Source organism: Hylobates moloch, unplaced genomic scaffold (genome assembly GCF_009828535.3).
Source record: "Hylobates moloch isolate HMO894 unplaced genomic scaffold, HMol_V3 SCAFFOLD_2, whole genome shotgun sequence".
In the NCBI taxonomy this organism is placed as follows: domain Eukaryota; kingdom Metazoa; phylum Chordata; class Mammalia; order Primates; family Hylobatidae; genus Hylobates; species Hylobates moloch.
In genome coordinates this window covers 49187441-49214411 of record NW_026652277.1, presented here as the reverse complement: position 1 = coordinate 49214411, position 26971 = coordinate 49187441, and the positions used below count along the sequence as shown (strand labels likewise).

At 39.7% G+C, this 26971-nt stretch overlaps 1 protein-coding gene across 5 annotated transcripts in view; it reads right to left on the bottom strand.

The window, feature by feature from the left end:
- Positions 1-644: 644 nt before the first annotated feature.
- Positions 645-26971, bottom strand: part of HELQ (helicase, POLQ like) — a 54353-nt gene continuing 28026 nt past the window's right edge. For 3 of the 5 annotated variants that reach the window (XM_032148070.2, XM_032148121.2, XM_032148175.2), the window contains 6 exons: positions 26810-26967; positions 25252-25350; positions 20795-20968; positions 17334-17447; positions 15929-16063; positions 2940-6716 (listed from right to left, as the gene is read on the bottom strand). In XM_032148070.2, coding sequence (XP_032003961.1) covers positions 6609-6716; positions 15929-16063; positions 17334-17447; positions 20795-20968; positions 25252-25350; positions 26810-26967 — 788 coding nt within the window. In that variant the 3' untranslated portion in view covers positions 2940-6608. Of the gene's footprint in view, positions 6717-15928; positions 16064-17333; positions 17448-20794; positions 20969-25251; positions 25351-26809; positions 26968-26971 lie in introns of all 5 variants that reach the window. The other 2 variants (XM_032148024.2, XM_058433259.1) reach the window with 1 other exon arrangement.

The following is a 26971-nucleotide window of genomic DNA, read 5'->3' as shown; positions in this document are numbered from 1 at the left end:
ATATTAGTTTAATTCTCTCTCACAAAAAGCCTGAAGTCTTAGAGAGAATGTTTAATTCTGTAATTTCCTGCATGTCTCAAGGTGTTTATTTTATCTCTACACTAGGATGGGCATAGACGACTGGGGTCTTTTCTCTATACCTCTGAAGATATGGCTTTATTGTCTTTCAGCACAGCAATAAATAGGTATTAATAGAATTCTCATTCCTTTGGACTGTAATCTGTTCTTATTTTTTTCTCTCTAGAGGCTTTATCCTGAGCGTTCTGGTTTTTCATTGCCATGTGTCTAAGTATTGGTCAGGACCTGGTGGGGCCCTTTCAATCTGTTTTTCATCAGCTCCAGGGAAATTTATCTTGTATTTATTTGTTCTCTTCCTCTGGTATGCTTTTTAGACATACAGATGTCTGAATCTCTCCTCCATGCCTTTCATTGTTTTCTTTCATAGTTAGCAATTTTTTTGTTCTATGGTTATGCAGCTCAGAAAAATTCTTCAACTCAAACTTGGAAATCACTAATTGGCTCTCCAGGTCTGACTATTCCTGCTATCTGCAACCTCCACCTCCTGGGTTTAAGTGATTCTCCTGTCTCAGCCACCTGAGTAGCTAGGATTACAGGCATGCACCATCATGCCTGGCTAATTTTTTTTTTTGTATTTTTAGTAGAGATGGGGTTTCACCATGTTGGCCAGGCTGGTCTCAAACTCCTGGACTCAAACAATCTGCCCACCTTTGCCTCCCAAAGTGCTGGGATTACAGATGTGAGCCACTGTGCCCAGCCAGCTATTGAGTTTTTTATTTTGATCAAAATATTAACTTCTGATATGATAATTTGACCTTTGCCTTCTATCTAGGCATCCACCCTAAAATATTAATTATGGTTTTCTAAAATCTTGATCCATTGCTTATTAATTGCCTCCTTAGATTGTAATTCTTCTGTTTGCTGAATTGCTGTCTCTATTTTATGATGTTGACTTTACTCATAAACATTTGGCATTCTTGGTTCTCTGAGCAACTTAGTACGTGAGAATCCTTGTTTTCTGCTTTTTCTGTTACCAGATTGTGGTAACACGCTGAGGGTATGAGCCAGTAGCTTTTCTTGTAGGTGTGTGGATTATCTTCTATCTTTCACTCCTTGCTGGATCCTGTGGGATACTGTTTTACCTTTGTAGGAAATGCCACTAGAGTGTACTATTCTGCAACAGTGAGGGAGCAGGAAAAGCCTGCTGGCCTAGGATGCTCCATTTGGCTTTTTAATCTTTGTGACCCTATGTGTTAGTGCCAGTCTTCACTGTTTTTCTGTGCTATTATATACTTGGGCTATTTTCAAATCTCTATTTTATTTATTTATTTTTTATTTTGAGATGGAGTTTTGCTCTGTTGCCCAGGCTGGAGTACAATGGCGTGATCTTGGCTCACTTCAACCTCTGCTTCCAGGGTTCAAGTGATTCTCCTGCCTCAGACACCCAAGTGGCTGGGATTACAGGCATCCACTACCACACCCAGCTAATTTTTGTATTTTTATTAGAGAAAGGGTTTCACCGTGTTGGCCAGGCTGGTCTCAAACTCCTGACCTCCAGTGATCCACCCACTTCAGCCTCCCAAAGTACTGCGATTACAGGTGTGAGCCACTGCACCTGGCCCAAATCTCTATTTTAAATCATTTCATGGGATTTTAGGCAAGAGGAAGGGCAAACACATATGCTCAGTCTGCCATCTTGATCCACTCCTTTCCAAACACATGTAGAGTAGCTTGTGCTGCAAATGAACACAATCAGAAACAGAATTATCAGTGTGATCAGGGTTGAGTCTAGGCTCTGTCACTTGATAATGGGGTGATCCTGGCAAGCCACACTTTCCACATTGGTAATGTGAGGTAAAAAAGAGCATCTCGGATGGCTGCAAGGAATCATCTAGACAAAGCATGAAAGTGTTCAGCATAGTGCCGGCACTTGGCAAACCTTCAATAAATGGTAGTTTATTGTCACCCTTATTATTGTCATTGAGTGTAACAAAAGAAAATATACACTTCTGGCCGAGTGCAGTGGCTCACGCCTGTAATCCCAGCACTTCGGGAGGCTGAAGTGGGCGGATCACCTGAGGTGAGGAGTTAGAGACCATTCCAGACAACATGGTGAAACCCTGTCTCTACTAAAAATACAAAAATTAGCCAGGCATGGTGGCACATGCCTGTAGTCCCAGTGACTGGGGAGGCTGAGGCAGGAGAATCGCTTGAACCCGGGAGTTGGAGGCTGCAGTGAGCCGAGATTGCACCACTGCACTCCAGCCTGGGCAACAGAGCGAGACTCTGTCTCATAAAAAAGAAAATAAGGCCAGGCACGGTGGCTTACGCCTGTAATCCCAGCACTTTGGAAGGCCATGGCAGACGGATCACCTGAGGTCGGGAGTTCGAGACCAGCCTGACCAACATGGAGAAACCCCATCTCTACTAAAAATACAAAATTAGCTGGGCGTGGTGGCGCATGCCTGTAATCCCACCTACTAGGGAGGCTGAGGCAGAATGGCTTGAACCTGGGAGGCGGAGGTTTGCGGTGAGCCATGATCGCGCCATTGCACTCTAGCCTGGGCAACAAGAGGGAAACTCCGTGCTCCTGTCTCAAAAAAAAAAAAAAAAACCACTTGTCAACATGATTATAAATTACTAGAAATTGTTATATAAAACCAAGTATAACAACGCTTATATATTTTTGGTGTTACTTCTTGTCATAATGAGATGGGGTTCAAAAGCTGCAGTGATGCTTGTGTGGAAAGGCTCTCACAAATGAAAGCATAAAGTCAGGGAGGGCCTTACCTTAGTCCTTCCTGAAAAAATACCAATGTGGAGATTGGAGGAGAGGGTGGCTAGGTTTGAAAAGGCTCATAATTGACCAAAACATGGGTGTGCTCCAACAGAAAAGCCTCTTTTGGGTGGTTGTTTAAATTTATAATGCAAAGCAGAAGAGGTTTGGACATTAGAAAGATCTTGAAGTTAATCATCTTAGAAATGGGCCAGCTGGCTTTTAGCTTGAAAAGAATCTAAAAAGAAAAAAAAAATAAAACCTGACACCACACTGGAATTACTGACATTTTACTGTTTTGAAGCCTTATAAGAAGGAATTGCAGATACATTCTTTGATGCTTCAGCATAGTCAGATGACACCTTCAAAAATGCCACATTTGAATCTGATTTGCCTAAAGTTTAATTTGGTTTAAAGCAATAGGTAGAAATCAGCTCTTTCTATATTTATATTTATAATATAAAATATATATTATAGATAGAGTGCTAAATATATATATGGAGAGAGAGAGAGAGAAAAGAGAGAGAGAGAGGGTCTTGCTCTGTTGCCCAGGCTAGAGTGCAGTAGCATGTGATCTCAGCTCACTCTAGCCTCATACTCCCAGGCTCAAGTGATCCTCCCACCTCAGCCTCCTAAGGAGCTGGGACCACAAGTATGTGCCACCAAGCCTAGCTAATTTTTAAATTTTTTGTAGAGATGGAGTCTTGCCATGTTGTCCATGCTAAGCTTAATATTTTTCTAAATGGCATGGTAGCCATTTGTCTCAATTCCATTCACTGAGTTATCCATCTTTTCCACTGTGACTTGAAGTGTCATCTGTATTAGCTGTTTTCTCTGCTGTACCCACTTCTCTGTCTTCTGAAAAACCAAAACCCAAACCTAAACCCTATATCCTGCTCATAGGGGTGGGAAATGGACCCACAAGGGACTAATGAGAACCCTTCCTGGGGATTTTTCTAACTAGAGTTGGCAGCAGAGAGCTCTTTTTGCTTTCATCTTGAAGCCATAAGGAAGCAAGTCTGGTGCTGCCCCACAAAGAAGACATGGTGAGTATGGATGGTGTTAGGATTCTCTGGTTCTAGCTGCCCTAAGGCCAATTCTATTGCTGGCTACTGTTTGAGAGCATGGCCACTAAATGTCCCTTTTTGCTTAAGCTACATATGCTTGCATTTCTATTACTAAAAACTGAAAAACCACGTTTATTATTATTATTATTATTTTTGAGATGGAGTCTTGTTCTGTCGCTCAGGCTGGAGTGCAGTGGTGCGATCTCGGCTCACCGCCTCCTCCGCCTCCTGGGTTCAAGTGATTCTCGTGCCTCAGTCTCCCGAGTAGCTGGGACTACGGGCATGTGCCACCACGCCAGGCTAATTTTTTGTATTTTTAGTAGAGACAGGGTTTTGCCATGTTGCCCAGGCTGGTCTCAAACTACTGAACTCAGGCAATCTTTCCATGTCGGCCTCCCAAATTGCTGGGATTATAGGCATGAGCCACTGCGCCCAGTCTATTACATTAAATTCTTAAACGTATTTAGGTCTATTTCTATTCCCCACTTTGTTCCTCCCCACTTATCTACTTCTCTAGAACTAAACTGTTTCAGTTTCTTTACATTTTAATATCTTTTAGGGCTAATCACCCACTATTACACTTGATACAATCTTTTATTGAGATTGACCTGGAGAAACACTGATAGAAGAATGTGTGTGTGTGTGTGTGTGTGTGTGTGTGTGTGTGTGTGTGTGTGCAGATTGCCCTGAACTGCAGATACAGGTATTCAAGTTACTGTAAAGGTACCCTTCTCCCTGCCCCCTTACCTCTAATCTTAAATTAATAAATTAATCTTAGATTATGAATCAGTTTTTTACAAATTGGTTAGCAAGAATCAGACCTTTGGCCTGGCACAGTGGCTCACGTCTGTAATCCCAGCACTTTGGGAGGCCGATGGGCAGATCACTTGAGCCCAGGAGTTCGAGACCAGCATGGGCAACATGGCAAAATTCCTTCTCTACAAAAATTAGCTGGGTGGTGACACGCACCTGTAGTCCCAGCTATCTGGGAGGCTGAGGTGGGAGAATCACTTGAGCCCAGAAGTGAGCCTCGAACTAGGTGACAGAGCAAGACCCTATCATCTCAAAAAAAAAAAAAAAAAGAAAGAATCAGAGCTTCACTTAATTGGGCAAACTAGTAAACCTGGGGTTTCTAGACTTAAAAAAAATCCTCAAGACTGGACTATGGCCCATTGTGAATGCAACTCAGAGGCTGGTCCAAACAGCAGCAGGCTAGCCAGCTGCTGTTTCACAATCTTTGTAGCTGCAACAAATGGAACATGTGCAGCGAAGCCCAGGATTCTACCAGGACATTAGGATGCCGTACTTTGACTTATGTAAGGAAATGCAGGGATGGGAGTGGGGCAAGGATGATGGAATGTAATGCTAAAGATAAAATCAAGGACAGGTGTAAGGAACACTTAGGAAGGAATAAAATGGACAAATTTACCAAGACAGTATTAAATTAGTTAGTTCATATAAAGCACTTACAAGAGTTCCTGGCACATAGATATTTTCTGTGTATTTACCTAGTACTCTAGGTAAATGACTACTAGATTACAATGGCCTAAAATGTTAAGGCACAAATAACTTAGACTATGGATCTATTTGCAAAGTTTCCAATGGATGTTTCTTAGACAGGTGGGTTGATCGTTAATCAAACAAGTTCAGTACTCATAAATATTGCTAGTTAACACTTTTTTTCTTGCACTAGTGTCATCTACCTTTGAGCTATGATTGTGAAAAGGGAGAGGCAATATTTAAATTGTGTTTAAAGAAAAGCTTCCGGCCGGGCGTGGTGGCTCACGCTTGTAATCCCAGCACTTTGGGAGGCCGAGGGGGGCGGATCACGAGGTCAGGAGATCGAGACCACGGTGAAACCCCGTCTCTACTAAAAATACAAAAAAATTAGCCAGGCGTGGTGGCGGGCGCCTGTAGTCCCAGCTACTCGGAGAGGCTGAGGCAGGAGAATGGCGTGAACCCGGGAGGTGGAGCTTGCAGTGAGCCAAGATTGCGCCACTGCACTCCAGCCTGGGCAACAGAGCGAGACTCCGTCTCAAAAAAAAAAAAAAAAAAAAGAAAAAAGAAAAGCTTCCAATTGTTAATTGTGGGTAGTATTCATTCTTCACTGAGATTCCTACTTCGTGCAGTGAAGTGTGTGGGTGCTGGTCGCATGCATACATGGAGGACTTGGACATCCAGATTATAAAGTAGTGGCAGCAAAAGGACCTGGGCATAAATGTGGGGTCTATGATGCTTATAGGAGGGAAAGAGCACCCAGATATGGGGTAGGGGTGAGGATGAACCTGGAACAATGTCATAGAGGAGACAGTATTTTAGCATTTTTTAGTTAATCCTTGAAGTATTAGTGCATTTTAAAGATAATTTTCAGGCATTGGAAATAACATAAAGCAGTTAGGAAATGGAGGGTTTGGAAATCCTAAGGAAAATTCTGGGGATTTCAAATAGTCCAATTTGATGAAAGAAATGGGTAAGAGAATAATGAAAGATCTGGATACAAAGGTTGAGCACAATGTTGATGAAGTTGAATTTCATTTTGTGGTGGACACTGTAGCCTGTTTAGCAGATAAATAATGTGTAAGTATTCCAAAGAATGAATTGTTAGTGGGAAGAGGTATATTCAAACATTATTCATAGTTCTTAATGTATAATTAAAATGTATTTTTTCATTTATAAAGTATAAGTTATCTTTACTAAAACACATGTACAATAAATAATTCATATGTGAAAATGCTCATCAGATAGCTTCATGCTTTGTCAGTGGAAGAAGCCACAGCACCAGGGAAATCAGAAGGCAATCTTAGCAGCTCTTCTACCTCTTCTTGCAGGGCCTCTGCTTTTTCATGCAACAGCATCTACATTAAAAAATTAAGACGTGAGGCCAAAATATGCATTGCTAGAGAATTGCCAACAATTTTACCACTGTCCATTGAACACCTGAATCCTTACACATCAGAAATCTAGACATTAAAACTATAATGAGATTGAAAAATGGCCACTTAAGAATAAACGATTATAGTCAATGAAGATGAGGCATTTAGTTAAAACCATTTTAGCTGATCACTGCCTTTTAGTATATCAAAAATAAAGGAGCTTTAATTCTCCCAAAGATTTGTTTTATTGAAGACTCAGCCACTTAAAAATTAACTTTTAATCTATAAAATCTAAGACAATTTTGCAAAAATTTAATTAGCTCCTGAAAAATGTTATCCTTTATATATATGCATTTTATTATTCCTCAAAATTTAGTATGCTTTTAAAAAGCTACCAGTATTTCAAATAAAAGTTTTATTCAAGTTCCTAAACTTAAAACTGTTGATTTCAAAAGCAACATAATGAGCAAAAAAAGTATTTCCAAACATGGCATATAAAAGATGTCAATGAATTTTTGCCGAATAATAAGCTATATAGGTCAATAACAATAATAAGTAAACTACACAAAACCCTTGTGTTAGTATTACTATAATACAGAGAATATAAACAACCTCAAATTCCTTGTTTTTTAAAAAAGCCCACCAATTTCTGGAAGAATAAATTCCGCTCCCCTGCCTTTTTTTTTTTTTTTTTTTTTAAATACGGAGTAGTGCTCTGTAGCCAGGCTGGAGTGCAGTGGCATGATCTCAACTCACTGCAGCCTCCGCCTCCTGGGTTCAAGCGATTCTCCTGCCTCAGCCTTCTGAGTAGCTGGGACTACAGGCGCGCACCACCACACCCAGCTAATTTTTGTATTTTTAGTAGAGATGGGGTTTCACCATGTTGGCCAGGATGGTCTCCACTGCTTGACCTCATGATCTGCCTGCATTGGCCTCCCAAAGTGCTGGGATTACAGGTGTGAGCCACCATGCCCAGCCTCTTTTTTTTTTTTTTTAATTAAAAAAAATTTAAAAAGCTTTTTTGTAGAGATTGGATCTCCCTATGTTGTCCAGGCTGTTCTCAAACTCTTGGGCTCAAACGATCCTCCTGCCTTGGCCTCCCAAAGTGCTGGGATTATAATGTGAGCCACTACACTCAGCCAAAACCAGTTTCTTGAGCTCCCACCCAAGTGTTTGCAGAGATCCAGATGGGGTTGACAAAAAAACCCACATGAACAAGATAAGAGGGAAATAGAGGGTCTAAAATGAAATAAAATCACCTCCAGAGAGAAAAGCCTACCCAAATATAAAAATACTGAAAAAAGAAGGTTGGTTGATTAAAGCATTGTTTATAGGAAGATATTTAAAATGCATGTGGGACTCTAGGAGGCAGTCTTGGAAAGGCAATGCTTTTAGGGGAGAGAATGGGTGAAAAGGGAGGTGTCTTTTGGAAGCTCAGCCATGAGGGGAAGAGGAAAAAAGGACAAAATTTACCATCTTGTAGGGCAAAAGGGAATTAAACAAACAAACAAACAAACAAACAAAAAAACAAAGGACACAAACCCTCCTTGCATTCCTCTCCCACCCCAAGTCATCCATTAAAGAAAAATACTTTGCTACTCTGACAGAAGAGAATACTCTTGAACTGGGATCTCATAAACCATTCCAAATGACTGTGTTGTCCAAGATATGCAGAGGCACAAGCAGTTTTCATCTATACAAAACTACTAGATAAAAAGAAAACAAGGCCAGGCGTGGTAGCTCAAGCCTGTAATCCCAGCACTTTGAGAGGCCGAGGTGGGCAGATCACGGGGTCAGGAGATCGAGACCATCCTGGCTAACACAGTGAAACCCTGTCTCTACTAAAAATACAAAAAAAAAAAATTAGCCGGGTGAGGTGGTGGGCGCCTGTAGTCCCAGCTACTCAGGAGGCTGAGGCAGGAGAATGGTGTGAACCGCGGAGGTGGAGCTTGCAGTGAGCTGAGATTGCGCCACTGCACTCCAGCCTGGGCAAGAGGGCGAGACTCTGTCTCAAAAAAAAAAAGAGAAAAGAAAACAAATAAGAACCCAAACTCTTCAGCTCATAAAAATTTCCCTCCCTGAAAGCAAACCATGAAGCAGAAAAACTGTAACACAACACTCCAAACAAAATTAAATATTCTCAAATAAAAATCTGGAGATATGAGGAGGAGTAGAAATGCTCTCTAAATAAGAAGTTAAAAAACTAAGAACCTGGACAAAAGCTGGAAGAAATGATAGAAAAGTTGACTGAGCTCAGGAATGAAATAAAAGAAAAAGGCAAAATCATATGAGAAATAAAAACTAATAACTATAACTAAATAACTGGGTATCCATAGAAAAACAGATTTAAATAAAAAACCTAATTAGGGCCATTGAACAAACTTAAAGAGCAGGAAAACAACAAAGAGAATAAAAATGAGATAGGCCGGGCATGGTGGCTCACACCTATAATCCCAGCACTTTGGGAGGTTGAGGCAGGAGGATTGCTTGAGGCCAGAAGTTAGAGACCAGCCTGGGCAATGTAGTGAGACCAAGCCTCTACAACAACAACAACAACAACAACAACAACAACAACAACAACAACAAATTAGCCAGGAATGGTGGCCCATACCTATAATCCCAGCTACTCAGGAGGCTAAGGTGGGATAGCTTGAGCCTGGAAGTTCAAGGCTGCAGCGAGGGTGCCACTGCACTCTAGCCTGGGTGACAGAGACCTAGTTCCTCCCCACTCCCCCTAAAAAAATATCTGTGAGGGAAGGAGAGGAATTAAAATGGAATACCAGTAGAATTTGTGTTTCAAATGTATAACAGCCACACTGAAGCATTTTTTAAAAACCCCAAACCAAGTAACATTTTAACACATTATTTTAATTATATACTCTCCGATTGAAGACAAAAAGTGCTGTAAATAAATACTGAATTTGTTTGTTTTTTTTGGAGTGGTATAATTTAACAATTCTGCAGTTACTTTCAGTGCATTCTAAGATTAAGGAAAACAGATAAATATATTAATAAACACAGGGATGAGGTTTCTCATTATTGGAGAAAGGAAGTACAAATATGAAAAAGAGGAAGACTATATAGCAAGTCCTGTATGGGATTCGTATGGCAAATTAAAGATGATTGGAAATTCTTTGACACCTTCATTGAGAGATGGGATCTAATTCTCCTGTTGAATCTGTGCTAGCCTTTGTGATTCACTTATAGAATGCAGAAGAAATGATGCCACATGACAGGGTGCAGCTTAAAAAAGGCCTTGGGGTCTTGAAATGAGATCATTCCAAGGTCATGTGAACCCTCCCTCTCAGACCCTAGCATCCACACTGTAAGAAAGCCAAGCTAGGATAAGCAAAGTGGCTCACACTTGTAATCCCAGCACTTTGGGAGGTCAAGGTGGGCAGATTGCTTGAGCCCAGGAGTTCGAGACCAAACTGGACAACATGGAGAAACCCCATCTCTAAAAAAAAAAAAAAAATTACATAAATTAGCTGGGTGTGGTGGTGCATGCCTGTGGTCCCAACTACTTGGAAGGCTGAAGTGGGAGGATCACCTGAGCTTGGGAGGCTAAGGTTGCAGTGAGGCATGATTGTGCTGCTGCATTCCAGTTGGAGTGAGAGAGAGACCTTGTCTCAAAAAAAAAAAAAAAAAGTCAAGCAACATAGAGATTATAAATAGACAAATAAGAAAATGCAATGTTTTCAAAGATATTATACCAGACTGAATAAAAAGAGACAGACAATACAAAACATCAAGTGCCTTTGAACTTTTTTTTTTTTTTAATTTAGAGATAGGGTCTCCCCCAGGTATGGTGGCTTACTCCTGCGACCCCAGCATTTTGGGAGGCTGAGGCAGGTGAATTGCTTGATTTCAGGAGTTGGAGACCAGCCTGGGCAGCATGATGGAAAAGAAATTTAAAAAGGTAATTTAGTTGGGCATAGTGGTGCCCGCCTGTGGTCCCAGTTACTTGGGAGGCTGAAGTGGGAGGATTGCTTGATCCTGGGAGGTTAAGGCTGCAGCAAGCCAAGATCATGCTACTGCACTCCAGCCTGGGTGACAGAGTGAGACCCTGTCTCAAAATAAATAAATAAATAAAATTCATTCATTAATTAATTAAATTAAAAATAAAATAGAGATAAGGTCTCGCTTTGTTGCCCAGGTTGGAGTGCAGTAGTATGATCATAGCTGATTGCAGCCTTCATCTCCCAGGCTCAAATGAGCCTCCCATTGCAGCCTCATGAGTAGCTGGGACCACAGGCACACATCACCATGCCTGGCTAATTAAAAAAAAAATTTCTTTTGTAGGAACAGGGTCTTGCTATGTTGCCCAGGCTGATCTCAAACTCCTGGCCTCAAGTGATTCTCCCACTCTGGTCTCCCAAAGTGCTGGGATTACAGGTGTGAGCCACTACAACTGACCCTGAACTCTTGAACTTCAATATCCTTGAACTACATATAGGAAGCACATTGAGAATGCTACCTAGCAGCAAACATGGGCTTATTGCTTATGGAAAAGGGAGAATGACTCAAATGAGAGAACCCAAAGCCAAGAAAAATCATTCCCAGAGAGAAGAACTGGGACATAATTAAAGAACTGGCCACATATGGCTGGCTGGATTTCAGAACTGCTGCTATGCACTACCCATTTTCCTTCTTTATGAACGAGAGTGTACTATGGTTATCTTATTTCTGGTTTCACTGTTTTATGTAGTGTCTCTTTAGTTCACTGGTCTTCAGATTAAGAAGAACTATAACTTGTGAAACTGTACTGAAGGTGTATCACTCACAACCGGACTTGATTTAGAATACTGGATCTGAGTCTGATGCTGTGATATTATGATAGACATATATTGGTTTTCATCCATGGTTCCTCGCTCATAACTCCCATAGCCCTTGTTACAATGTTGGGGCACTTTAGACCCCAGAAAACAGAATTTCCCTCTCTGACCTTCTTCTGCCCTCCTTTTGCCTGCCTAAGGCAGAACTCTAATCTGATTATTGGGTCTTAAAACTCTCATTCCAGGCTGGGTGCAGTGGCTCATGCTGTAATCCGAACACTTTGGGAAGCCAAGATGGAAGGATTGCTTGAGGCCAGGAGTTCAAGACCAGCCTGGGCAACATAGCAAAGCCTTGTCTCTATTAAAAATTAAAAACATTAGCCAGGCGTGGCACCTGTCTGTATTCCTAGCTACTCATGAGGCTGAGATGGGAGAATTGCTTAAGCCTGGGAGGGGAAGGCTGCAGTGATCTATGATTGTGCCATTGCACTCCAGCCTGGGCAACAGAGCAAGACCCTGTCTCCAAAAACAAGTAAAAAGACCCACATCCCAGAGTGTCCTGCCCCACACTCTGAAGAAAGGAATGCTGCACAGAGAGGCCAGAAGAATCTGAACAGACAGGTCTTGCTGGGTTTCCCCACTCAGTCTGTTAGTATTATTAATAAATCATACCCTTTCTGTCCAGTCACATTTCTACATGATTGTCAATCATGCCAACCCAATAAAGTTTCCATAAGAGGTCTAAGAGTACAGGGTTCACAGAGCTTCCAGACAGCTGAACATATGGAGGGTGCTGTGCCCAGGGAGGGCATGGAAGCTCTGTGCCACTTCCCCCATACCTTGCCCTATGAATCTCTTCATCTGTATCTTTGTGATATCCTGTATTATATGCATGTTTTCCTGAGTTTCATGAGCCGACTGAACCCAGAGAAGAGGTTGAGGGAACCCCAACTTGAATTGGTAAGAAGTTTTAGAAGCCCAGACTCCAGCTAGATAGCGTCAAGACACCCAGCTGGTGTCTGCTACAGAAATGATTGCTTGTTTTTTGGGGAGAAATCCCTCACATTTGGTCACAGAAATCTCCTGTCTGTGTTGTGTTTGTTAAGTGTTGAGTGGGGGAACAACAACAACAAAAAAGACTTTGAGTTTTTCCTAATAGAAACTATAATGGAAAAGCCTTTTGGGGTTTAATATATTTTGCATGTGGGAGGAACAAACAATTTGTGACCAGAGGGCAGATTTTAAAGATGACTGCAAATTATTTGACACTCTTCTCATGAAAAGGTGGTCTGATCCCCTTTCCTTTCAATCTAGGTCTTAATGGTTTTCTAGTAACCAACAGTATGCAGTGGAAACGACACTGTATAACTTCCGAGGTTGGCTCAGAAGACTTCTTGCATTTTCTGCCTGGATATCTTAGAATGCTCATTTTCTGGACATTCCCTCTCAAAATCTAGTTTCTATGCCATAAAGACTGAAGCCACACGGAAAGGCCATATGTAGTTGCTCCAGTTGAAAGCTGAAAAGCCCCAGTTGCCTCCAATTATCAGCTGTTGGTCATGTGAGTGAGTCACCCGCGTCACCAGCTTGGTTGGGCCTTATGACTATAGCTCCAGTCAACTTCTGACTACAGTTGCATGAGACCCAAGTGAGAAGCACCCAGCTGAACCCCTCCAGAATTCCTAATCTACAAAAACATGAGCAAAATAAGATGGCTGATTTAAGCCACTAAATTTTGGAGTTAGACTCTGTTATATAGTGTATGTACCTGGAAAAATCAGAATTAGGGTTATCAGTATGAGCTCATGGCCTTCAGTAATTTACATATAAGTATAGAAAAACACACAGACACACATCAGCTAGGGTGTTCCTAGCTAGTGCCCTAGTTCCATGGGCCCTAGAGCTGGCTTCTGAGCAAGTTCAACAGTACATTGTAGGCAGCTTCCTGGCAGTTTTGTCAGCACTCCGTGGGCAGTTTCTGCTAATTAGCCTTGGCTGTAGCACCACAACAAACTTCCCAGCATTCAGTCGCAATGAAGTCCGGATCCCATCCACAGGGGTGCTGTGGGGTGGGGGTGGACCGTCTCTCAAATGTATTCCTTCCTGAATTCTTTAAAGTTCTGTTGACCCCTTAGAGGCCTGTTCAAATTACTGTGTGGTTTCTGCCTCCTAATGATTAGATGCTAACAGACACAGCCAGAAAGTAAGAAAATGCTTCAAGAATGATGACGACAGGTCAAAAAGCCACACAAACCAGTTTTCAGGGGCTTCCACTGGCCAAATCTGAGGCCATTTGAGCACCAAAATAAGTAATGTTATTAATGGGTTATAACCCATTGAATATATTTGAACCTGAGCACATACTGATAAATGAACAAATAAAGGAAAAGCTTTTCCTCACAGTAAAACATCAGTAAATAAATCCAGAAGGAATAATGAAGTTAGAAAATCACCTCTTGATAAACATCATGGAAATAATGGAGTTAGGCAAACATCACTAGTAAATGCTAAAACAAGTGTGTGAAAGTTTAATGAACTTTTTTTTTTTTAGGTGCCATAGCAAAGGAAATGACTATAACTTCATCCCTACCAACCCGAAGAACTCCTAATTTAACGGGACAAGGTCAATCTTAGTGGTTTCATCTATAAATTGGGGGTAACACTGACTTTGTCCACCTCATAGGTTTGTTGTAAAGAACAATTAAGGTAATATAAGCAATGTGAGCACCATTAAAAAACGATGGAAAGCTAATTCTGATTTATATATGAAAATAGTAAAACAATGAAGCTTCAAAGAAGCCAAGCAATTTCAGACTTAGAACTATAGTTGAGATCAAGAGGGAAATAATCTCAAATTGCTGTGGAATGGCTTTACCCACAGGGAGCAGAAGGCAATGACAAACTGGGTTGCATCTAGCAAAGAGTAACTAGGATAGTGAACGGCCTAAAACTTGATTATTTAATACAGATAAAAGCAACAGAAAAGAGAAACCCTTGGGGGCAATAAGAGCTATTTTTGAATATTTGAAAAACAGCATACAAACAAACAAAGAGTCCAGTTCCAGAGGTGGTACTCTGATGCAATGGTAGAAATTTTTCTAAGAAGGCAAAATTTAGCCTCAGTATATCAGAATAATTTTTGTAACACTAAGAACGTACAAAAATAGAACAACCTAATTTTTGATGATGCAAGCTCCTTGTCAGTGATGGCGCTCAAAGGTGGAGAGACCAGATGTCGGGATGCTGAGGAAAGGATTCCTGTGAAGAGAACTTTGGGAGGCAGAGCTCAGTGACTTCCAGGGTTCTTTGTACTTCAATGAACCCTTGAAATTGCCTTTTTTTAGACAGACTCTCACTCTGTCACCCAGGTTGGAGTGCAGTGGCGTAATCTCGGCTCACTACAACCTCCACCTCCTGGGTTCAAGTGATTCTCATGCCTCAGCTTCCTGAGTAGCTGGGATTGCAGGTGTGGGCCTACAGGTGTGGGCCACCATGCCAGGCTAATTTTTATATTTTTAGTAGAGACAGGGTTTTACCATGTTGGCCAGGCTGGTCTCAAATTCCTGGCTTCAAGTGATCCACCTGCCTTGGCCTTCCAAAGTGCTGGGATTACAGGAGTGAGCCACCAAACCCAGCCTTTTTTTTTTTTTTTTGGGACAGAGTCTTGCTCTGTTGGCCAGGCTGGAGTGCAGTGGTATGATCTCGGCTCACTGCCATCTCCGTCTCCTGGGCTCAAGCAATTCTCCTGCCTCAGCCTCCTGAGTAGCTGGGATTACAGGCGTGTGCCACCAAGCCTGGCTAATTTTTGTATTTTTAGTAGAGATGGGGTTTCACCATGTTGGCCAGGCTGGTCTCGAACTCCTGACCTCAGGTAATCCACCTGCCTCGGCCTCCCAAAGTGCTGGGATTACAGGCATGAGGCACCATGCCTGGCATTTTTTTTTTTTTGGGGGGGGACAGGGTCTCACTCTGTCATCCTAGCTCACTGCAGCCTTGAACTCCTGGGCTTAAGCGATCCTCCTGCCTCAGTCTCCTGAGTAGCTAGAACTACAGCACAAACCACCACACCCAGTTAGTTTTTCAATTTTTTTGCAGAAACAGAGTCTCATTATGTTGCCCAGGCTAGTCTCAAACTCCTGATTTCAAGCCATCCTCCCATCTTGACCTCCCAAAGAGCTGGGATTACAGGCATGAGCCACCACTGAAATTTTCTTTATTTTTTAGCAGGTCCTTTTTCTGTTTAGCAAAGCTTGTGTCACAACAGATGCACTATTTTTACTCACAAATATGAGTATGTACTTTTGTATCTATACAAATAAACAGTTATGCAATGCGAAATGTTTTTGTTCTGATGTCTACAATACAAGGAAATAACATTACACAAGATTATTAAGGTTAAAAAATGGTTTGTTTGCTTACCTTTGCTGATGAAACAATTTGCTTGGCTTGGCGTCTTGATAAATGATCAATTGTCCTTACGAGCACTTCAGGATTTGCATTAGCTAAGTGCATTAGACTTTTGTAACCTACACTGTATAACTGTTTTGCTCGACCCTGAAAAGTGTTACAAAAATCAGTAGGATAATAGTTTGGGATTAGAAAAAAAAAATTAAGCACTTTACTGAAAAGAACGAAAACTGCATGTAAGAGAATGGGATAAACTAAGATAATAAAGTAAATATGAAGAGATAAGACATGAGAATCCTGAAGAATTTTAAAAAATGCATTTGGGTGGTTCCAAACTGACTACAAGGTAACTATAGTTCTACGCAGCTTGAGTCAACTGACGTGTGCTGCAATCAAGAATAGAAACCCATTAAAGCACTTAGGTTGGTGGCATCATCTCATATCCTCAAGTAAAATGTTCCAGTCCGGTATCTTTCTTTCTTCTTTTTCTTTTCTTTTCTTTTTTTTTTTTTTTTTTTTTTTGAGACAGAGTCTTGCTTTGTTGCCCAGGCTGGAGTGCAGTGGTGCGATCTTGGCTCATGGCAACCTCCACCTCCCATGTTCACAAAATTTTCTTGCCTCAGCCTCCCAAGTAGCTGGGATTACAGGCGCAAGACACCACATCTGGCTAATTTTTGTATTTTTAATAAAGATGGGGTTTCACCATGTGGGCCAGGTTGGTTTTGAACTCCTGACCTCAAGTGATCCACCCACCTTGGCCTCTCAAAGTGATGGGATTACAGCATGAGCCACCTCATCCGGCCAAGTCCAATATCTTTCAGTGCTCTTACCATCTACTCAGGGGACCACTGGTGTCTCTCTCTCTCTCTCTCTCTCTCTCTCTCTCTGTGTGTGTGTGTATCCTAAATAGAACTCCTCTGACTCAAGAACGGAATAACAGAGAATAAACTGAAGTTGAGGGTTGGCTGAAAATAGAAAGCTGGAAAACCAGTTGCGAACCCTTTCTTCTTACTCTCTTAGAAAAAATACAAATGACCCTTGCTGCCACTGAATCATCATTACCTTAAACAAGCACTGATTCCAAACTGACAGAAGGTAATTCTTCAAAGGAGTGGAGGAAGGAAGAAGTGTTAAGGACAATTAGTAGCACAACATACTTGGAGACAGTCACCCCCACCCTTCCTGTTATGTTTTTTTTTTTTCACAACTGAGATTTTTCATCAGGTATGCCATCTAGTAACAGTGGATTTCTGGAAGGCCATAGCAGCTATTTGTTTTAAATAAAAAATTCCCATGACAAATGAGCAATAAGGCTCTTGCTATCACTTCTCCTATATTAAGACTTCACAAAATAATAAAACCTGGCTTCTGCATTAATTCGACATAATTTCAATTGGGAAACCAGCAAGCTACTGACCTCTAAAACTCCAGTAACTTCCATGAGAGGGATTAATTCTGCCTTTACACAGTAAGTCAGCTTCTTGGTAAGTTCTACCAAAAGGGCTCTGTAAACCCAAAACTCCTCAAGCTCCTGTAGAACACAAAGAAACATATAAAATTTAAATTTTGTAAGTTATTTCAAAGTTTGGTTTGTGTGATAGGGGGCTCAGAGAGAATGTTCCTTATATAAGTTCTGGAACTTGAGTTAAGCCAGAGATGAAAGATGATTCTAAGCAAAACAGATGTGAAGAAACATGGTAAGGACCCCGAGGAATCTGAGGAACTGGTTTTAGGATGAGGAAAAGATTGAAAATTGAAAAATAAGTCAATAAAAAGAGTTCTGGTCATTTTAATCAAAATACCTGGAAGCAAATGCATAGTTTTTCTTTCCCAAGTCACTAAAAACAATTCCTACATCTGGGAATTTATCCTGAAGATGAACATTAAATATGGAAATATTCAAATGCAACATGATGTTCAATGCAACAATACAATAATAAAAATACTGGAAGCCATGAGTCAATAACTGTTAAAGCTAGATGGGTAAATGGGAATTCAATATAATATTTTGTCATAGATATTTGCAATATTCTATTACAGTAGTTTTATTTTAAAGGTCCTTTTCTAGCCTTTGGATATCACTGTGAGAGTACATGATGAATGGAACAGCATTAGCTAGCCATCTTGTGACCACTAAGAAAGAAATCAACGCAATGAAGATGGCAGAGTAAAAAGAAGAAAACCTTGAACAGAACTATTGAATCAATTAACCCTGAAGCTGCCTTAGTTCTGGCATGCCTGTTATATAAAATAATTATTTTTTCTTATTGTTTAAACCTTGATGGGTTTTTCTGTAACTTGTAGTTAAAAGCATCTTAACTAAGACAATTAATGTGCCATTTCGTACCATTTATAACTTTTTAAAATAAAAAATACCTTAAAACAAGCTTGTCCAACCTGTGGCCCACAGGCCACATGCGGCCCAGGATGGCTTTGAATGTCACCCAAAACAAATTTGTAAACTTTCTTACAACATCATGAGTTTTTTTTTTTTTTTTTGGCTCATAAGCTATTGTTAGTGTATTTTATGTGTGGCTCAAGACGATTCTTCTTCCAGTGTGGCCCAGGGAAGCCAAAAGATTGAACACCCCTGCCTTGAAATATTGAAAGTAGAACAGGTGTGGTGGCTCATGCCTGTAATCCCAGCACTCTGGGAGGCCAAGGTGGGAGGACCACTTGAGTCCAGGAGTTTGAGGCCAGCCTGGGCAACACAGCAAGATCCCTGTCTCTATTGATAATAATTTGAAAAATTATATACATGTAATATATATCACATAATTATATAATATTTATATTATTTTATATGTAATTATATAATTATGATATATATAAATGAAGTAAATTAATTAGAGTACAAATTGTCAGCTAGATTTTTCTTAGGATTAGCCATCAAATTATTGCTGTTTTTCTTGATGCTTTTTAGAGTTTTTTACTTGAACAATTCTATAAGGCTCAAGTCCTCATAGTCGCAATGAAAACAAAGGGAAAAAATATTAGGGAGACCATCTTTAAATATAAAAAACAACAAACATAGAAAACTTAAGAAAATACATTTTAAAGGCTAGCTTCTACTTGTTACCCATAATTTTTGTCTTCTGTTTAACTACCATGTGCTCAGGGGGTATAAATCAACATTTAAAAATCAGCACAAGTAAAAGATATTTAGAAAGCTAAATTTGTTAAAATAATTATCATTCAATCGAAAGCCAAGTATTTTTGAATTATTTACTCCCTTCATTAGCACATATGATAGAATTAATTGCCATATACATATACAGAATATGAAGGTTTAAGAAAGGGAAAATGAAGTAAATTTTAAGTTTAGAAAACAATTCATGGGAAAAAAGTTTTAAAAAATTGACTTGGAGACAAATATGGAAAGGATTATTATGCCACCCAATAAGAAGAAATTTAAATGCAGCAAAAATGGCTTATATTATAAAAACATAAAAAAATTATCTGGATGTAAAAGCCTGGTAAGCTTTATTGTGCTATTTAAAGGAATTCTGAAAGCTTATTTTAATAAAGTCTTAAATCCATTGCAAATGCATATGGCCAGTATAAGGTTTTCTTCTTAAATTGTTCTGTAAAATACACATTTGATGTAAAAACTTTTAAATAGCTGCCTGACACTGGAAGCAAATATACTAAATTACAGTGGCAATCAAGAGAATATGGGGCCAGGCATGGCGGCTCATGCCTGTAATCCTAGCACTTTAGAAGGCCAACCTGGAGGATCACTTCAGCCTGAAGTTCAAGACCAGCCTGGGCATCATAGTGAGACCCCCCCCATTTGTACAAAAAAAAATTTTAAATTGGCTGGGCGCTGTAGCTCATGCCTGTAATTCCAACACTTTGGGAAGCCCAGGCAGGCAGATCACTTGAGGTCTGGAGTTCAAGATCAGCCTGACCAATATGGTGAAACCCTATCTCTACTAAAAATACATAAGTTAGCTGGGAGTGGTGTTGTGTGACTGTAATCCCAGCTACTCTAGAGGCTGAGGCAGGAGAACTGCATGAATCCGGGAGGTGGGGGTTGCAGTGAGCCAAGATTGTGCCACTGCACTCCAGCCTGAGACTCCATCTCAAAAAAAACAAAAAAAATTAGCCAGGTGTGGTGGCACATGTCTGTGATCCCAGCTACTTAGGAGGCTGAGGCAGAAGGATCACCCGAGCCCCCGAGGTCAAAGCTGCAGTGAGCCTGGATTGCACCACTACACTCCAGCCTGGGCATCAGAGTGAGACCCAAGTAGCTGGGACCACAGGTGTCTGCCACCATGCCTGGCTAATTTTTGTTATTGTTTGTAGAGACAGGGTTTTGCCACATTGCTCAAGCGGCTGGTCTCAAACTCCTGGGCTCAAGTGATCCACCTGCCTCAGCCTCCCAAAGTGCAAGGATTACAGGCGGGAGTCATGGCATCCAGTCAAAATTAAATTTTTTTAAAAAGAGAATATGGTACTAAATAGTCGCATGGTAGCTGCTGGATATAGGTCACTTACTAACCAAACACCTGACATTTTTATTACTCAGGTGAAAGACATTCACATGGAATCTACATCAATAGGTTGTTTTTAACAGTTAATTCCAAATACCTGAAACTATTAATGGTGGCTTTAAGAGTTGGGTTAAAAAGACACTTTTCATTATGTGTTTTAGTTGACTCAGTAATTTTTGTATTGTTACCATAAGTACATAATAGTAGTTTCATAAACAGATAAAAACAAAGGTGCATTTTAAATAGTTTTTTAGTGCTCTGTAATAACACAATATGTCAACAAGGAGAAAATGCTGACATACTGACTAACTGGCTTATTAGTTTAGTAACAGTTAAAACCAGAAGATGCACAAAGTAAATATCATATATTCAACGAAATTACCTCACAGAAATGTAACACACAAGATGAGAATGAGGCAGCTCCAGTGAGAAGATTTTGTATATATCCTCGAGGCATATTAAATTTTTCAGATACAGTCCAAATGTTGGTCTCTTTGAGCAAGGTATAAAGAACAAAAGACAGATATAGCCTGTTGACAACGTCCTTGTCCACCTTCTAGAAAGACACAATCAAATAAATTCGTTTATTAGACCTGCTAAAAATGTATGTTATTAAAATTGGACAATAGGAAAACTGAAGTTGTATTACAGAATAGCAAGGATAGAATAATTCCATAGAAACAAAACTAATTTCTAATAGATGTACTTCAGATTAATTCAAATTTATTATCATTTTTCCAACTATAAAAAAAAGATAAGCCCAGGCAGAGTGGCTCATGCCTGTAATCCCAGCACTTTGGGAGGCTGTGGCAGATGGATTGCAAGAGCCCAGGAGTTTGAGATCAGCCTGGACAACATGGCAAAATTCCGTCTCCACAAAAAAACAAACTAACAAAAAACGTGGCTAGGTGTGGTGGTGTGCACCTGTAGTCCTGGCTACTTGGGAGGCTGAGGGATCACTTGAGCCCAGGAGACAGAGATTGCAGGGAGCTGAGATAGCACCACTGCATTCAGCCTGGGCGACAGAGTGAGACCCTGTCTCAAAAAAATAAAAATAAAAATAAATAAAAGTTAAAAGATAAACCAAATTATTTTCAATATAAATTAAACTTCCTTCTACAGGGAAGGAATTGTACCCCCTCTCCATCACTCCACAAAAAGAAATGTACAAATCCTAACCCCTAGTACCTGTGAATGTGATCTTACTTGGAAACAAGATATTTGCAGATACAATTAGTTAAGGATCTTCTAGGTGAAATCATCCTGGATTTACAGTGGGCTCTAAATTCAATGATTAGTGTCCTTATAAGAGGAGAAGACACAGAGAGACACAGAGAAGGCAGCAATGTGAAGATGGAGACTGAGATTGGAGGGATGCATCTATAAGCCAAGGAACACCAAGGACTGCCAGTAACCATCAGAAGCTAGGAGAGAGGCACAGATGGCTTTTTCCTCAGAGGCTCCTGAAGGAATCAACATTGCTAATACCTTGATTTTGGACTTTTGGTCTCCTGAACTGTGGGAAAATAAATTTCTGTTGTTTTAAGCAACCCATTTGTGGTAATTTGTTAAGGCGGTTATAGAAAATGAACACAGGAAAGGAAGGAGTTGGGGAGAGAGACCTTTACAGTTACTTGGTATTTGTAAATTGTATATGTATGTGATTATTATAATAAATCAGACAAATGTACTTTAGATAAATATGTTAATAAGCTTGTCTATATTATAAACTAAGAGTAAATATTAGATCCTATGATTTCCACACGGTCCAAGCTAAAACACCTGAAAGAGATAGAAAAATGCTTCCTGTAGTTGATGATTTAGATTCTGTGTACCTGCTTTTGTCTGTGGTGCCTAATGACCATATTTGTGCATAAAGCATTTCACAGCTAATATCAAGCTTAGAAACTAATTAATTCTTAAAATTGAGGGAAAAAAGACAAACTTAAAAAAGAAAAAGTAGACATAAAAAATAAAATGAGAGGTTGGGAGTGGTAGCTCACACCTGTAATCCCAGCACTTTGGGAGGCTGAGGCAGGAGGATCTCTTAAGTTCAGGAGTTCAAGAACAGCTTGGGCAACATGGTGAAACTCTGTCTCTATTAAAAAAAAAAAAAACTGTAAAATAATAAAAAATAAAATAAATTATAAAATTATATCCTCCACCATAGTAAAAGAATGAAATGAGAACTTACAGTGACAAATTGAAGGATGTATGAGTTACAGATTCTGCATGCTGATACTGGATCACTTTTTTAAAAGCATTAAGCTGAAAAAGTATGACAGCTGAACATCAAGTAGGAAAAGAAAGCTATTTAATTTCCCAATTTTAGTGTATCTTCAGTACTAACTATAAATTGAGTCAATGTAGGTTTTTTCTTAGAATGTATTTCCTAAGCCAAGAAAAATGATATAATTATTATATGGCAAAATACAATGCTTTATGCCAATTTCAAGATCTTTTGCGGCAGGGCACGGTGGCTCACGCCTGTAATCCCAGCACTTTGTGAGGCTGAGGTAGGCATATCACCTGAGGTCAGGAGTGTAAGATCAGCCTGGCCAACATGGTGAAACCCTGTCTCTACTAAAAATACAAAAATTAGCTGTGTGTGGTGGTGGGGCACCTGTAATCCCAGCTACTTGAGAGGCTGAGGCAGGAGAATTGCTTGAACTTGGGAGGCGGAGGTTGCAGTGAGCTGAGATCGTGCCATTGCACTCCAGCCTGGGCCACAAGAGCGAGACTGTCTCAAAAAAAAAAAAATCTTTTGCAAGAAATCAAGAATGTTCAAAAAAGACTGGGGGGCGCCTCTTTTTCAATGTGGAGAAATCAATTAGATTTTAAGTATTTAAATATGTTCCCTAGAGTTTTAAAAAATTATACCTCCAAAACATTAAACTAGTAATTAATCCATTTGTAATTAAGATAAATTCACGTCCATACTATTTTAAATATGTATCAATTTGGCAAATATTTGTTGACTATATTACATTAAATGCAAGAAAAATAAACTCTGGATTCAAGCTTAAAAAGATACACTATTCTAATAAGATTTTTTGCATGTTTATTATTATTTGATAATTATTTCCAAATTAATGATATTGTTTTTATTTTACATTTTAGAGTTTGATATAAAAGGTTTAAGAAATATTTTTATTCAGCATTTTGAAGGTCTAAACAACATAGCCATTTCCAAAGTAAAAGACCCAATCTAAAAATAGTGATAACATGAATGCTTAAGTACTACAGATACTTTTATTTTTATTTTTGAGACAGGGTCTCACTATGTTGCCCAGGCTAGCCTGAAACTCCTGAGTACAAGCAAATCTTTTGCCCTAGCTTCCTGAGAAGCTAGGAGTACAGGTGTGTGCCACTGTGTTGGGCTCACGGATTTTTTTTTTTTTTTTTTTTTTTGAGACGGAGTCTTGCTTTGTCACCCAAGCTGGAGTGCAGTGATGCAATCTCGGCTAACTGCAACCTTTGCCTCCCAGGTCATGTGAGTCTCCTGCCTCAGCCTCCTGAGTAGCTGGGATTACAGGTGCCCACCATCACACATAGCTAATTTTTGTATTTTTAGTGGAGATGGGGTTTCACCATGTTGGTCAGGCTGGTCTGGAATTCCTGACCTCATGATCACTCACCTCGGCCTTCCAAAGTGCTGGGATTACAGGCGTCAGCCACTGTGCCCGGCCCAATATTTTTTATTTTATGACACAGTGATGCATGGGACACTGCACCATCAATTTAAGTGTAAGTAAACATCATCTTCCATTTTACAAAATGAAATCCGTACTGTCTATGCAAATTTAAAAGGTATAGGGGAGGTTGGATGCGGTGGCTCCCAACCTGAGAGCCACCTGTAATCCCAGTGCTTTGGCAGAACGAGGCGGGTGGATCACCTGAGGTCAGGAGTTTGAGACCAGCCTGGCCAGCATGGTGAAACCCTGTCTCTCCTAAAAATACAAAAATTAGCCAGGCATGGTGGCGGGCGCCTGTAATCCCAGTGACTCAGGAGGCTGAGGCAGGAGAATTGCTTGAACCCGGAAGGCGGAGGTGTCAGTGACCCAAGATCATGGCGCTGCATTCCAGCCTGGGCGACAGAGTGAGACTGCACCTCAAAAAAAAAAAAAAAAAAAAAGGTGTGGGGGAAAATGGAAGGTAACTAGGTTTCAATGTAAATTGGATTGCCAAATAAAATTTAAAATGAAAAAAAAAAAGTGTATTACAAGGGGGAAAATAACATTATCTTAAGGAAATCGAAGATATGGTTATGAAAGAATTACTTCAATTTCTCTTAAAGTTAGTATATACATTTGATAACTTGCTTCATGCCTGCTGACTGAATTTTAAAACACCAAAATATAAGATATCACACAAACGAGTATTAGCTTATCCCCTTTGACCTTCTAAAATGCTTTACGTAATGTAAGTACTAGACTAGGAGTTCTTTGAGGATGACAAAAGCAGTAACAAAAAACCCAGACCCATCCTATCTTAGAATCCTTGATAGCAAATAGAAAGCCTAATATAAAGTTTCTAGAAAATGTATTTCCTCCTTTGAATTGAACTTATATCAGGATTGTGTAGTATTATGAAAACATTTCATGTTACCCAAAAAAAGGCCATCACACCACCCAGAAATAAATGTTGTTTAAAAATATTCATACATTTTGGATGCTCAAGTATGTTTTAAGTAGTAAAAGGAGCATTATACTAATTTAAAGGAAAACATGTAAACCAAAAAAGATCAATATAATGGTATTAATTTTGTTGAGTGAACTTAGTGAGTGAACTAAGTGTTGAGTGAACTTATTATTTCGGAAGAAAAAAAGAATGCAGTACCTTTCTGATGGCTTGGCCTGATGCTTTCTTCCCAATAAAGCTTTCAGAGACTCCAAGAATGGCAGCTACATTTTGTTCTGCTGGACTGAGTTGGCTGAACTACATGGAAAAAGAGCAAATAGATGGAAGCATCAAAAAATCTGTCATGTGAACCAAATCCAGTATTTCTTTTGATATCACATTCTCATGATTCAGGATACAAAAAACAAGATAAATGTATTTGTAAATACTGCAGGTTTTAAAGTTATATCATTAGGATATAACATACTTTAGAATTACTTAAAGGCATAGCCACAAGTACTGGTTTCCATGGACTACATGATTATGTTTAATACCAGATGGCTGAGGGAGGGGAAGGAGAAGGAAAGGTTTTGAGAGTAATTGCATTATATAATGCCACTTAAAAAAAACTTACTTCCTGAGTAACGTAAACTCAGGAAGTTGAGAAGAGACGGAGAAAAGAAAAAAAAAAAACAGTAATGATTTAAAAATATGACATTAAAAATAAAGTTAATTTCCTGTGATTAAAAGACGTATACTACCTCTGCCTAATAAACATTTTTGTTTCTGTTTTTGTTTTTTTTCTGAGACAGTCTCATTCTGTCACCCAGGCTGGAGTGCAGTGGCATGATCTCAGCTTACTGCAACCTCCGCCTCCTGGGTTCAAGAGATTCTACTGCCTCAGCCTCCTGAGTAGCTAGGACTACTGGTGTGCGCCACCATGCCTGGCTAATTTCTGTATTCTTTTAGAAGAGATGGGGTTTCACCGTGTTGGCCAGGCTGGTCTCAAACTCCAGACCTCAAGTGATCCTTCCACCTTGGCCTCCCAAAGTGCTGGGATTACAGGCATGAGCCACCACACGCAGCCCTAACATACGTTTATAGAGCTAGCCTGTTCACAGTAAAATCATAATGTACTGTATGTTACCACTTGGCTTTATAAGTATGGACAGTTCTACTTTGTGATAGGTTGTAAAATAAATATTCCTTTTCAGTTATTAACATCATTGGATTTAATGTATTATCATACTTGGCTCTGACCGAGCTTTCATGTAACTAAACTCTCAAACATCAGAGATGGTTTTCACTGTTTTCTTTGCATTCTAGGGATTATAAAATGCGGTGATCATAACAGTAACTTTCTGTGGGGAAATAGGACCACGGATAATCTTTTCTTCTTTTTTTTAACCTTTACTTTTTTCAATAACAAATATGTTTATATTTAAAAGAAAAGTAATATTAAAGTTAAACCATAAATGCTGTTGCCAGATTACAATTTTTAAAATCTGAAAGAAAAAAATATCCAATTCCAAATATATTTTAATAGAGAAAAAAAGTGAATAATCACTTCATAAAAAGCATATAATAGGCCGGGTACAGTGGCTTACACTTGTAATCATAGCACTTTGGGAGGCCAATGTGGGAGGATCGCTTGAGCCTTGGAGTTTGAGACCAGCCTGGGCAACATGGCAAAGCCTCATCTCTAAAAAACAAAACAAAACAGCATGTAATAATTCATAAACGAAGTAGCCTAAGTTGAAAAACATTATATTCTTACCTGCCTGAAGTATATCATCCAATCAGGGTTACACTGTGAAACCAGATCATAGGGGGTTGTTAGGTAGATTAGATGAAGAAGGCTTTCAAGCACAAGTCCTTCAAGACCTTTCTTCAAGTCTCTGTAGAGAATGTCACAATAAGCTAAATCTATAGTTCCTAA